Source organism: Lampetra planeri, unplaced genomic scaffold (assembly GCF_965212315.1).
Source record: "Lampetra planeri unplaced genomic scaffold, kcLamPlan1.2.h2 scaffold_2234, whole genome shotgun sequence".
Lineage (NCBI taxonomy): Eukaryota > Metazoa > Chordata > Hyperoartia > Petromyzontiformes > Petromyzontidae > Lampetra > Lampetra planeri.
In genome coordinates this window covers 1-14,089 of record NW_027615005.1, presented here as the reverse complement: position 1 = coordinate 14,089, position 14,089 = coordinate 1, and the positions used below count along the sequence as shown (strand labels likewise).

Here is a 14,089-nt window from a genome sequence, read left to right as displayed (position 1 = left end):
TGGTTTATCACGTGAAACTTTAATAGCAGGCAAATACTCTCAACGTATCTTTCCAAATGTGGAGGGGAAAAACCGGAGGAACCGTAGAATAATCCACACGACCACGGGGAGAGAGAATAAGCAAAGTCCAAATATGGAGCAGGCGTCAGGGTTGGGATCGAACCCACGACCTCCAGGCGAGGTAGTTAACATCTCGCCACCGCGGCGCTCATGAACACCTGCGTCACACAGCCACCCCTACTCGGCGACTGGAACGCAAACGTGACCGGCGCCGCACCTTCACTCTTCCAGCAGAGCGTGCCCTCTGCCAGCTCCAACTTGTCGTCCATCTCCTGGAGCTGCCCGGCAACGAGGGGCAGCTCCACCTCCAGCACGGAGCGCAGCACCTTGTTGTACCAGCCGACCGTCAGCTCCAGGCTCTCCACGCACCTGCACCCCGAGCGTCCCAACGTGGCAGAGTAAAGGTGCGGCCCTGCAAGTGCTTGCGCGCACCGCTGCTGGAGGAAGGATCTCCACTACGGCAAGCCACGAGAGAGGCTTGCTGGAGGGTGTTTTGGCCTACTCTTCCACGCTGACCAGTGGTGGACCTTCCGCCACCACTACTGGCGGAAAGACCGCCACGAGAGAGGCTTGCTGGAGGGTGTTTTGGCCTCCTCTTCCACGTTGACCAGGCATCCCAACGGAAGAATATGTGGCAGTTACCCACAATTTACCCCACCACCCGCGGCTAAATGCGGTGCATCCGTGTATCCTAATGGATGGAAAGAGGTGGGGGTTGTTTCATGAACTCGCTAATTTCTTCAACTGGCACACCGGAAAATCAAAGTGGAAACCCCTGGGTTGCAAGTGACAGAACCTCCTGAAAACTGGACCATGTGCGCCGGTGATGCTTTTCCAGGTTAATATAATTGGCATCATTATTTCCTCGAGGTCACTTTTATCCTCTAGCGCTGCCCCAAATATCTGCAAATTGATCCGCAAATCGACGCGCCCACCGATCACCACGACCGCTCTACAGCTAATCAGCCTGGCCGCTCAGCCGTAGATCGAGCGGCTCATAGTCTGAAGGTCGCCAGTTCATCGTCCCTCCAAAATGAGTCCCGCTCTGTGGGGAGGTGAACAGTGGTTGTCCTGTGGGTAGACTCGCCCTACCACAGGAATGTGGAATTGCCACCACTGGTTCTGAGACGGGCACCGCCTCCATACTCATTTGACTTTTTGTTGACTATTCGATGCTGTTGCAGGGAGCGGTAGTGCAGCAGTTAGAGGGCTGCATGAAGAACCTGGCAAACCCAGGTTCAATTTCCAGCTCACGGCCACCACAAGTCACGATTATCTGAACCGTTCCTGACTCGCCCGTTAGGTAGACTCAGCCTCAAGTGAGTACCTCGTGCAGTGTGTAAACATCGCCACTCGGGAGACAAAGGCGGCCGGGCATGATGCTGCTAACCACACATCTCAACTCGTGTGCCGTGCCGGCCTTCATAGGTGCCACTCGCGAACAACACTTTCCCCAACAGTCTGACGAGGCTACACGGGGGATCTTTCTCTTTGCTGTCGCTGGACAGGCATCGGGCCGCCACTCACCGCCGCAAATCCTCCCGCCCCGCGTACAGTCTCTGCGCCTCCTCCGGCACCGACTTGAGTCCGCCAAAATCTTGCTCCCCTGCCAAACTACCACCGGCGCTGCCAGCGCCGCCGCCGCCGCCGCCGCCGCCACCGCCGCCGCCACCGCCACGGGCCAACAACTCCAGGTACCGCACCTCCCGCAGCACGGCCACCAGCTGTGGAGGCACACAATTTCAGTTTTTCCGTTTCAGTTATTTGGAATAACCCTGTGAGCCATTCGGCTCTTGATTCGGGTGCAACCGCAACAAACAATAAAATTACAAGATACATTTAAAATTGACTGTACGCAAATTGAAACATCCCCTACAAAAACGATAAAAATCTTCCAGAAAAAGCACCATTTGTTTATGCTGCGGAATGGAGGCAGGGCCTCAACAACACTCTGCGAGGGGCGGCGACGCGACCCCAGCGGTCGCGTTCCTGCCGCCCTGTAAGTAGAAGCTCGCAGGTTCGAGCCCAAGCGGACGCCCTGGTTAACGACAAAGTACCCCGCACCGCCTGCTTCCAAGCGGAAGACACCAGCTCGGAACGAGCCATAATTTGCCGAATGTGATCAATGATTACCTAAAAGATTACTTAATCGGGCAAAGCCACATGGCAACATTGCTCCCTACCTGCCAATTAATTCCCGCAGCTGCGTTCGCCTTGTATTGCGCAGGGACGGCTGACACTGAGGGTACCCCCCCACTCACAAAACGGAGGCTCCCTTAACGGCCTGGCGTGGCAGATCGATCGCTTGTTTGCTAATTTTTTTTTCAATCATGCTGGTGTGGGATCACATGCCTGAGGGTTGAAGTTGACCGATATGAGGCGAGTCTCGGGGTCCCGGCAGATGAGCGGCTGGGACAGGTTGAATTCCGACCTCTCGCCCACGGACTGGGCCCACTCGGCAAAGAGACGCTCCTTGTACCTGAGTTGCGCGCGCGCGCGGACAGACACAATCAGCTCGGAATTCCTTCGGCTCAACAGCTGCACGGCGGGGGGCGTACCGTGCCAACATCGGAAGGGCAAGCGACGGCAACGGGAATCGAGCGAGCACGCTCAGTTTCGAGATCGCCAGTTTTTGCCGATGGCAGGCCCGAAGGCGGGGAAAGAAAAAAAAACGCAAGGCCGCAAACAGCACCGTTGAAGGTGTAAATCGTTTTGACTGAGCAACAGAGACGATGGGAGAGGGAATTTAAAAAGGGGAGAAGTGCAATGGAAGACGCAGAAAGAGAAGTCAGGGTGACCTACAGGGTTGCGGCCGTGGTGGTCGTGGTGGTGGTGGCGGTGGTGGTGGCGGTGGTGGTGGCGGTGGTGGTAGTGGTGGCGGTGGTGGTGGTAGTGGACGAGGTGAAACGGTCAATTCTAGAGTTGAAGTTTTCGTGACTGCAAGGATTCATACTGTTTGGTTTTTTCGGTAAAGTCACGTAGGTAAAAAATTAAAATAAATTAAATAAAATTTTGCTGTGACGGTTCCACCTGATGACGGAGGCTTGTGTTGCCTCCGAAACGTCGTGATTTAATTTAGTTGTTTTCATTTTATTATTTTTATTCTTCACCTACGTGACTTTACCGACAGAACCAAAGAGCATGGATCCTTGCAGTCACGAAAACTTCAAATCTAGAAATAAGCCACTTCACGGAGCTGTATAATTTGTGACCAGTTTCACTTCTCAAGTAGAAAAAAAAGTTCATAGTTGAGTAATCTCAATACACGGCCATTCCTCCCGGTTTGTTCTCCACCTCCGCTGCCAAGGCACAAAAAAGGGGTCCGCATGGCCGTTGACGCCCATTTCACCTCTCACCTATTGAGCAGCTCGATCATCTCCTCGTACTTCTGCATCATGCTGTGCGCCTCGACCGTCTCCATGCACCTGCACCGGCACCGGCGTAACGGGGCACAAGGCAGCGAGCCGCAAGTCAGACTTACATCCAGCGACGGGGGGGGGGGTGGGGGGGCGGGGGGGGGGTGGGGGGGCGGGGGGGGGGTGGGGGGTGGGGGGGGTTGGGGGGGCGGGGGGGGGTGGGGGGGGGACCAGCTGCCCAGAGTGCCACTGGTTCGATTCCATCTCAGAATTTTTCTAAATATAATTTTTTTTTCAGAATATTCGTTTATACTGGAGGGATCCGGTGAGCCATGACACTCTTTTTCAAAAGACTTTCAGCAGTTTCACAGATGTCCAGTAGATTCCATACCCTGGTGCGGCACTTGATACGATGGAGGAGGGGTTGGAAGCATTTTTCTTATATCGCACCCCCCCCACCCACCCCACCGCAGCGCTGCTTCTGTCCACCCAGCGGTAGAAATGGGCTCGCCGCCGTCAGCCAGTCGGCAAGTTACGTGTGGTGGGGTAAAGCGTGGGTAACTCTCACCTCCCTCGAAGTCATTTGGCCAGCGCAGCAGAACGAGTGGGTCACACACCCTCTAGAGTTCCCTCGCAGTGGACGCCCGTCACTCAGCAGTGGCGTGATCAAGCAATTGCAGGGCTGCACCTTTACCTTTATACCCAAGCATGATGATCTCCTGCTAATAAACAACCTAAGACTTTAAAAAGCGCATTTCTGCAAGGCACTTTAGGCGCTGAAATGGGTACACCCACGGTTAGCCGATTTGAAGGCCACGTGTGTGGTGGGGCTAAATGGACAGCGGCAACCGCCGCCACGCACATCTCTTTCTCTCTCTCCCCGTGGTCACGTGGATTTTTCAGCGGGTCCCTTGGTTTTTCCCTCTATGTTTAGAATGAACGTGCTTTTAGATTATTCGGCTGCCATACATTTCCACGTGATGATAAGCCACTTCGATGAGCTATCATTTGTGATAGCCGTGTCGCTTCTGAAGAAGAGCTATACGGCTCAGCGGGCCTTACCTGGTAAAATAAAAAAAATAGTTTACAGCTTTCGTTTATCTTCTTGGTTCTTTCGGTAAAGTCACGTAGAAGGGAATAAAATACATTTATTATGTTTAATTTTTATTATTTTATTATTTCCCTTCTACGTGACTTTACCGAAAGAACCAAGAAGATGAATCCCTGCAGTCACGAAAGCTTTAAATCGAAAGTTTTCGTTTAGGCTGTGAACTGGAGCAGAGGGTGACGTACCGGTGGGAGAAGTGCTTGAAATTCCTGTAGGGAACCTCGATCCTCCCTTCCAGCAGCTGGGCCCAACGCAGGCCTCCCGCCACGTAGGGCATGTTCTTACTGACGGGCGGCCGGCCTGCGTGCGCAACGTCGGAGGGGTTCATTCGATCACGTTTCGTTTCGCGAGGGACACGCTACAATAAAATAGAAGTCAACTTTTTTTTAATATATATCTGAGTGTGTGTGTGTATACAGTTCCGAGGTATATAAAGGCCCCGAGCTGTAAGCGCGCTGCCCTATGAACCAGAGTTCCATTCCCGCTCACGGCCAAAAGCAAGTGACGATTATCTGAACCAGTCCTGGGCCTTCCCTAGGTCGACTCAGCCTAAAATTAGTACCTGGTGCAGTGCGCAAACATCGCCACCATAGAGACAAAGGCGGCCGGGCGTGGTGCTGGTCACCCACCCGCTCGTGTGCCGTGCCAGCTTTCATAGGTGCCACTCGCGAACAGCACTTGCCCCAACCGTCTGTTCAAGGCTATACGGGGATCTTTGTCTTTGTCTTGAGGTGTATTAAGTACTTTAAACAACTCCTATTCACTCCAGCCCTCTCTCTCTGTGCTGTGAGGAAGGGCCATTGTTATTCACGAGTGTGTTGATTTCATTTCTAATTGAAGGAAAACACAAAAATACAACCCACAAGGCAAAAACCCAAATGCACACAATGAAGATAGATCGCACTGCGTGACGGGCGCCATCCGCTACGGCTGCGCGCTCGCTCGTGCTCCGTCCAAGACGCAAAGTGGCGAGAAACTTAGAGCGCTAATCGTTGTGTAGCGGGCGAGAACCAACGCGTTTCTTGACCGCAGAAAGGTTAGGGACACTTGGGGGATAAGGGATAACGGACGGGAGGGAGTTGCAAATTCGAGCAGTTAAGAGAAACGAGGCAGCAGGAGATGCGTTTTGTCCCGCCGCGTGGTGGCTGAACGCAGTGTGGCCGGGAGTTATAAAGGCGCGAAGGTTCACCAGAGCGACGACCACGGTGGCAGCGTTCAAAGAGAAACAAGGCAGTGACTGAACAGCAGCGAGAGAAAGACTGGAGCGCATCAGAGGGCACGGACGCAACGAAAGACAAATATCACCCTCACAGCTGTTACGGACCGGCCGGGGCAAGTGCTCTCTGTCGCCTCAATCCACTGCTGGATGGAACGACACCAAGCTGTTGCCGTCTCTCAGGATCGCGCAAACGTAAACTGTGTTTTACGAGCGCTGTTAGCGAGCGCCTGTTGAGGCCGGCGAGGCACACAAGGCCCGCCAGGCAGAGCAAGGAGCACGCACCCAGGTCCTTCTCCGTGGCGATGTGTCGGTTGTAGATGACCTTGGCGCTGTCCAGGTCGTGGTCGAACATGGTCACGAGGCGCGGCAGGTGCACGTTGGCGTCGTCCGCAATCAGAGGCCTCTCCAGCAGAGAGCCGAACATGTCCATGAGCTGCACGGGGAAACAACGCCCAAGGTCAAAGTACTTGACATGAAATGTATTTTTTTCACGTGTCATTTTTCATCATCACATCGTACATTGCAACATTCTGCCCTTCCGGGCGGCAGTAGCATGGGCATCGACGGTACCAGCAGGCACACCGGACTCATCAGAGCAGGCGGGCGGGGGAGGGTGGCATGAAATAAAATGTACGTCTCGTTTGACGTCCGAGCTGCCGTAGGGTTTTTGTCGGCAATCTGCCCAAAGAGAGCTCCTGGAGGTCATGGTGAGAGGTCACAGGCGCACGGCGCGCAGAGGCCCTCGCCATCCAGCAGCGGATCGACAAACGGGGCGCTGCGTGTGCGCCAGATACCTTGAAGGCGTGCTCCACGCTCAGCGCGTCGGCGAAAGCTTGGCAGAAAATCGCTCCGAGCTGCCGGTCGCTGTCTTCAACCTGAATCTTGAAGTTCCGTACGTCCTTTTCAAACTCCTGCGCAAGGACAGCGTGGTCAGAGACAACATCTAACACAGGGTCCTTCGTTGCAAGGTCCGCGGGCCACTGACGGCTCTCTGGTGGCCTTTAGTGCGACACCCCCAACTATACACAAATGTGAAAACGCCCCCTATCATCTTCTCGGTTCTTTCGGTAAAGTCACGTAGAATGGATAATTCTCACGACGTTTCGGCCACAACGCAAGCAGCCGTCCTCAGGTGAAGAACAGGTCTGTCGAGAAGACAGAGTCTGAATGAAACACCCCAGGCTTGGAGCGTCTATTTAAGCTGGGTTGGAGGGGGAAGAGTGCCTTGACAAAATAATTTGCATATCAAGAGGAATTTAGCATATTTATGGGAAATGCAGATATGGGATTAGTACTACTTGTGAAATGCGTAGGAGGTGGGCGGGGGGTTTAAAGTCATATCATGCCCGTGCATTATGCCCCCTATCATCATCGTGGTCGTGCTGTCAAACCCCCAATGGTTTCAAATGTGTGGTGGCCCGCACACACCGATGATGTCTTATCGGCAAAAGTGCCCCACCCCCCCCACCCCCTCTGAAAATTAGTGAAGAACACTGGTCTAACTGAAAACACGTAGGTTGTCACGGCCAAAGGGTGGGGCCAGGTTTGTGTGAAGACCCCTCCACCACCCTCGGTACGGCTAAGTAAATTAAATCGTCACGTGCACAGGCGTTGTTTAGCACGCCATTTGCGATCATTTCATATGCACTTCTGCGGCCGTCTGGAACACTCTTCCTTCTGATATCAGGAAGTCACTAGGAGCTGTGCACTTTTAAATTATCTCGATTGAAAACTCATTTCCTTAGAACTGATTTTTTGTGTTTAGTTTGTTGTCCTTCCCCCGCACCTCAGATTAGCATGGTTGGCTACGTACGGTGCGAAAGAACTTCAACATACATACGTTTCAGCTCGCCGTTAAGTCTCACAAACAATACCAGAATTAAACTTAAAACTTTTTTTTATTTCACCAGGTAAGGCCCACTGAGCTTTATAGCTCTTTTTCAGAAGCGGCCTGGCCACAAACGATAGCTCAACCAAGTGGCTTATCACGTGACAATTTATAGCAGCCAAAAACTCTAAAATGCGTGTTCTTTCTAAAATGTATAGGGAAAAAGACTGGAGGACCCAGAGAAAAGTGCACGTGACCACAAGAAGAACACGCAAACTCCAAATATACAGCAGCAGGCGTCAGGGTCAGGATCGAACCCACGACCTCCTGCATACCAGGCGAGGTAGTTAACATCTCCTAGCCACCGTGATGGTGATGATGATGAGAAAGAGAGACACGCAAACTCCAAATATACAGCTGGTGTCCACGTCGGGATCGAATCCACGGCCTCCCGCATACCAGGCGAGGTAGTTAACATATCCTAGTCACCATATTGATGATGAGAGAGAGATACACGCAAACTCCAAATATACAGCATGCGTCAGGGTCGGTGTCAAATCCACGACCTCCTGTACACCAGGTGAGGTAGTTAACATCTCCTAACCACCGTGATGATGATGAGAGAGAGAGACACGCAAACTCCAAATATACAGCAGCAGGCGCCAGGGTCGGGATCGAACCCACGACCTCCCGCATACCAGGCGAGGTAGTTAACATCTCCTAAACCACCGTGATGATGATGAGAGAGACACGCAAACTCCAAATATACAGCAGCAGGCGTCAGAGTCAGGATAGAACCCACGACCTCCTGCATACCAGGCGAGGTAGTTAACATCTCCTAAGCCACCGTGATGATGATGAGAGAGAGAGACACGCAAACTCCAAATATACAGCAGCAGGCGCCAGGGTCGGGATCGAACCCACGACCTCCCGCATACCAGGCGAGGTAGTTAACATCTCCTAAACCACCGTGATGATGATGAGAGAGACACGCAAACTCCAAATATACAGCAGCAGGCGTCAGAGTCAGGATCGAACCCACGACCTCCTGCATACCAGGCGAGGTAGTTAACATCTCCTAAACCACCATGATGATGATGAGAGAGACACGCAAACTCCAAATATACAGCAGCAGGCGTCAGGGTCAGGATCGAACCCACGACCTCCTGCATGCCAGGCGAGGTAGTTAACATCTCCCTACCACCACGGATTCGCAAACCTGGTTTGTCACGTCCAAAGAGTCGTAAGTTTTCTCGGCAAACTGCCCAAACAGCTCCTGGAACTGCTGGTGGATGTCGCAGACGCGCTGGCTCAACACTCGGCCACGGAGGCCCCCGATCTCAATCTTCTCCAGCTTGAACATGTCCACGGCCGTCACCAGCAGCTCCTGTCAGGGTGGCGGGGAAATGGACGGGGTGGGTGCACCATCGACACATCCGCACGCATACCACCAAGACAAAGACTGTTGGGGCAAGTGCTGTTAGCGAGTCGCACCTATGAAGGCCTGCACGGCACACGAGAGGGTGGATGGCCAGCACCACGCCCGGCCGCCTTTGTCTCCCCAGTGGCGATATTTACACTCCGCACCAGGTACTCATTTGAGGCTGAGTTGACCTTGGGGAGGCCCAGGACCGGTTCAGATAATGGTCACTTGGTGTTGGCCGCGAGTGGGAATGGTACTCAGGTAGCCGGGTTCGTAGGGCAGCGCCATAAACCGTTACACTACCACTCCCCCACACATACCACCATGCTCACTCTCGCCAACACGACCGCCACAACCACAAAATCAACGGCTTTTTATGTTTAGCTGGTTGTCCTTCCCCCGCACGGTTGGCTACGTACGGCGCGAAAGAAGTTCAACATACGTACACACACCATTGCATCCAGCTGCCCAGTAGCGTCCTTCACGAGCCTCCTCCACAACAGACGCCGATCTGTTGTGGAGGAGGCAAGTCCGCAGCTACAGATGTTTCCCGTTACCAACTACTACCACCATCACCGCCGCCTGTAGCCCCAACTACCCCCACAATAACGACACGGCGACTGCCAGGACCCACCCCAGGCATCCGCTCACTTGCGCCGTGGATTTGGGCGCTCGGCTCTCACCGCCACCGGGAGAAGTCGGGGGCGGTGGAGAGGACGGGAAGGTTGGAATCTCACCTCCACGTCGGTGACTCTCTCCGTGAAGCGGTCGAGGCGTGAGAAGACGGCGTTGGGCGGGAAATCCCAGCCGTCGTCGCCGCCGCCATCGTCGTCGTCGCCACCGTCATCGCTGCCCTTGCGCAGGGAGGGCAGGGCCGCCCTCTCCTCCTCGTAGACGGAGCGGAAGAGGCGCAGGATGGAGAGGGCCTCGCGCACTCGGGCCAGGTTCTCCTCCGCCTCGCCCTTCAGCACCTCCTCAGCGTTGATGAACGTGCGGGCCTGCGCGCAGTGATATCTTGTTGTTGTTGTTTTTCGTTTCACCAGGTAAGGCCCCTGCTGGTACGTCACCCTCTGCGCCGTTCACCGCTTAAGCTAAAGCTATAAACTACTTTTTATTTTACCAGGTAGGGCCTCATCTTCTTGGTTCTTTCGGTAAAGTCACGTAGAAGGGAAGTAATAAAATAATAAAAATAAAACAGGTAGGGCCTGCTGAGCCGTATAGCTCTTTTTCAGCAGCGATCTGCCTGTCGCAAGTGATAGGCCAACGAAGTGGCTTATTTGCGTGGAAATGCCATTGCAGGCAAGTACTCGAAACACACGCGACCGCGGGGAGAGAGACACGCAAACTTCAAATATACAGCAGGCGTCAGGGTCTGGATGGAACCCGCGACCTCCTTGCATGCCAGGCGAGGTAGTAAACATCTCGCCACCGTGGCGCCCCAAAACCAACCCCTACCCTAAATTTCGATTTAAAGCTTTCGTGACTGCAGGGATTCATCTTCTTGGTTCTTTCGGTAAAGTCACGTAGAAGGGAAATAATAAAATAATAACAATAAAACATAATAAAATAATTCTCACGACGTTTCGGCCACAATGCAAGCAGCCGTCCTCAGGTGAAGAACAGGTCTGTCTGTATTTCATTATGTTTATTTTTATTACTTTATTATTTCCCTTCTACGTGACTTTACCGAAAGAAACAAAAAGATCAACCCCTACACCCATGAAGCCTAACGCAGCAAACGTTCGCCGGCGGAAACAACCGTTGCCTCCCCTGAAGGAACGCAGTAATATCCGCGGTGGAGGGGTGGGGGGTTGTGGGGAGGGTCCTGCCCCACGTCCCCACGCCCCACCTGCTGGATGAGGAGGTTGCAGATCTCCTGCAGCAGCACCACGATGCGCTCGGGCGTGCGGTAGAAACGTGAGTTGCGCCACACGAGGGCGACGACGCGCAACAGCGGAGCCAGCAGTGGCCCGGCCTCGTTCAGCTCGGCACCCTCCACATCCTCCATCGTGCGCTTCAGTGGCTTCAGGTTGCTGTTGATGTTGCGCGCCTCCTCCAGAGCTGTGGGCAGGAGGAGAAGAAAACTTTCAAAACGATAAACTGTCGTTTTTATTTTACCAGGTAAGGCCCAGCGACCTGGCCGTAACAAATTATAGCTCAACGAAGTGGCTTATCCATCTCGATTTAAAGCTTTCGTGACTGCAGGGATTCATCTTCTTGGTTCTTTCGGTAAAGTCACGTAGAAGGGAAGTAATAAAATAATAAAAATAAAACATAATGAAATAATTCTCATGACGTTTCGGCCACAACGCAAACAGCCGTCCTCAGGTGACGACCAGGTCTGTCGGGGAGACAGCGGGTTAGGGTTAGGGTTGACGCTGTCTCCCCGACAGACCTGGTCTTCACCTGAGGACGGCTGCTTCCGTTGTGGCCGAAACGTCGTGAGAATTATTTTATTATGTTTTATTTTTATTATTTTATTATTTCCCTTCTACGTGACTTTACCGAAAGAACCAAGAAGATGGCTTATCATCATGTAGACATTTACAGCAGCCAAATATTCGAAACACAGTGATTCTAAATATGGAAGGAAAACCGGAAGACCCCAAGAAAAATCCACGTGACCACGGAGAGAGAGAGAGAGACAGCAAACTTCAAATACACAGCAGGCATCAGAGTCGGGATCAAACCCACGACCTCCTGTATAACAGGCGAGGTAGTTAACATCTCGCCACCGCGGCTACATGTAACCCAGGACTCCCACCTGTGACCACGTCCTGTATCATGGCCTTGAAGGCCGGGAAGTAGGTGCTTTGTGTCTTCTCCAAGAGGTCGCCCATGGAGCACACGCGCCGGGACTGCAGCTGCTCGTGGATGCACTCCAGGTCCGCGTATCTGGTGGAGTGCAGTCGGCAAGCGGACGTTCATTTTACCGTGAAGGTTTTTTCACGGTTGTGGAGGTCCTTCCGCAGAGGTCGCAAACGGGTTTTGATTCCTTACCCGTACCCGTACCCGGCCGCACCAGGGTCGCAAATGGGTACCTGTACCCGTACCCGGCCGGGTACGGGTAGCCGTTCCCTACCCGTACCCGTACCCTACCCGAAATGAGTGACAAACAGTTAATCACCAGTGACTCACGGCCTACCCGTACCCGTATCCGGCCGCACCAGGGTCGCAAACGGCTACCCGTACCCGTACCCGGCCGGGTACGGGTAGCCAGGTATCGGGTAGGATACGGGTATCGGGTACCCAGTTGCGAACTCTGCCCTTCCGGCAGCAGTGGCATAAGCAGGGAATTGCAGGGCGGCTCCTTCACCCCTTTACATTCGCTAGCAATCACGCGGCGAGCGCTGGACTCGCCTGCTTTGCCAGAACTCCAGCTCGGCGCTGGGGTTGGGGTTGAGTCCCTCCATCAGAGGCCTGGATGAGTCCTTCTTCAGCACCTCCTGGATCTGGTGGCTCCACTCGATGACCACCGACTCGATGGCGTGCACCACTGAGCGGTCCACGCTGTCCTCACTGCGCACGCGGCACCGCCCGTGACCCGCCGTGTGATTTTTTTTACAAACTTGGCTGGCTAAGGTTCAACAAATGGCAATCGTTCAGCACGCTTGGTGTTCGCGCCATTCTTATCTTATCTGAACGGCATTGATATGGCGCCTAAACCAAGGCGCTTTACGAAGAATTAACAGCGGTACAACAACATATGAATGAAATAGATGAGAGGGACCAATGGGTGAATCTGTGATGATGCGTGAAATCGGTGAAAGCAAAATTGATGACGGTAAATAATGACGATGATGATGATAAATGGATTGAATGGGGAATGGCTAGCAAGGCTAACGCAAAGGGAGTTATGTTTCACCGGAGTTTACATTCTGCAGTCGTTGCACAGGAGGGGGCAGTGCCGGATTAACCTAGTGCGGGGCCTGTAGCATGATGTTATAAAGGGGCCGTAAATAAAAAAAAAACGTAAATATTAAAACACAAATGTTTAACTTGCACAGTAAAGTAATTGTATTTTTTCATTTGCTATACAGCCGGATAATACGACAAATCGCTCACCTTAAACACCCGGTCGTTCATAAAAGTTGACGGTGTTATAGTACTATAGTAATAGAGCAAGTGCAGAATCACCGAACCGGAGTTGATAGCTTGAAAGCATTTAGCGCGAGGCCCTTGAAAGTGCGGGGCCCGTAGCATTTGCTACTTTTGCTACTAGGATAACGTGGCACTGGGAGGGGGTAATGTTACTATTTGGCATCATGTTAATAGTACATTTGCAAGTGCAGTACTTTTCATGGTTGGAAAAATATGAATCGTGACGCCAACAAATATGGCCTGCTATTTTTACAACAACGTTGCGGCCGTCAAACAGAATATGTTTGCATTATCAGTGGTGAAATCTATCCGTAATTAAGTGAAAAAGACCACTTCATTATGATGAGGTTCTTTTCTATGCAATCGTCGGTGACCGAGCTAAGCCAATATTCCCGGCTGCACTTTGAAAAAGCCGCTTTAATCACGTCGTGTTCAAAACCCAGCATCTCAGCCTCAACGCTCTGATCGACGGAGGGAGGCGTTGAACCTGGAACTGAACAGGGTATAAGGGCCTCAAGTTAGTCAAGCCAAAGTGTAATCCTGCTCAAATGAGGCATTGGTGCTCACATCCCCTGCTCACAGCCCTGTGAGCACATTCCTATGACGGGAGCGAGTCCCCCACAAAGCGGCACTCACTTTATCGACCCCAGAAGGATGATTGGCTGAGTCAAACCCCCAACCAGGATTGCTCTACCGCTGACTCACCCGTATGTACGTGAGCACGTTAAACTTCTTTCGCACCGTACGTAGCCAACCGTAGTAATCGGAGTCTGGAGTAGTGTATAGTAATGCAGTGTACAGTCGTATGTATGTATGTATGTTGAACTTTTTTCGCACCGTACGTAGCCAACCGTGCTCAATCGGAGGTGGGTGGAAGGACAACAAACTAAAGTCCAAAAAGCAGGGCACTGGAACGGTTGAGACGAGAAGTGACGCATGCAACTCTGAGTTGCTCGGGCATTACTTAAGCACGTTGCTGGTTTTTTGTTTTTAT

The 14,089-nt window shown here is 52.7% G+C and overlaps 1 protein-coding gene across 1 annotated transcript; it reads right to left on the bottom strand.

The window, feature by feature from the left end:
• Positions 1-277: 277 nt before the first annotated feature.
• Positions 278-12,513, bottom strand: LOC144740517 (dynein axonemal heavy chain 9-like; the record flags this gene model as incomplete). The annotated part of the gene is made up of 12 exons (XM_078623362.1): positions 278-429; positions 1,588-1,784; positions 2,413-2,539; positions 3,417-3,485; positions 4,710-4,824; positions 6,026-6,176; positions 6,538-6,654; positions 8,791-8,958; positions 9,732-9,992; positions 10,844-11,055; positions 11,759-11,889; positions 12,355-12,513. Coding segments are annotated over 12 exons (1,859 nt in total), but the record flags the coding sequence as incomplete, so codon positions are not given.
• Positions 12,514-14,089: the final 1,576 nt, after the last annotated feature.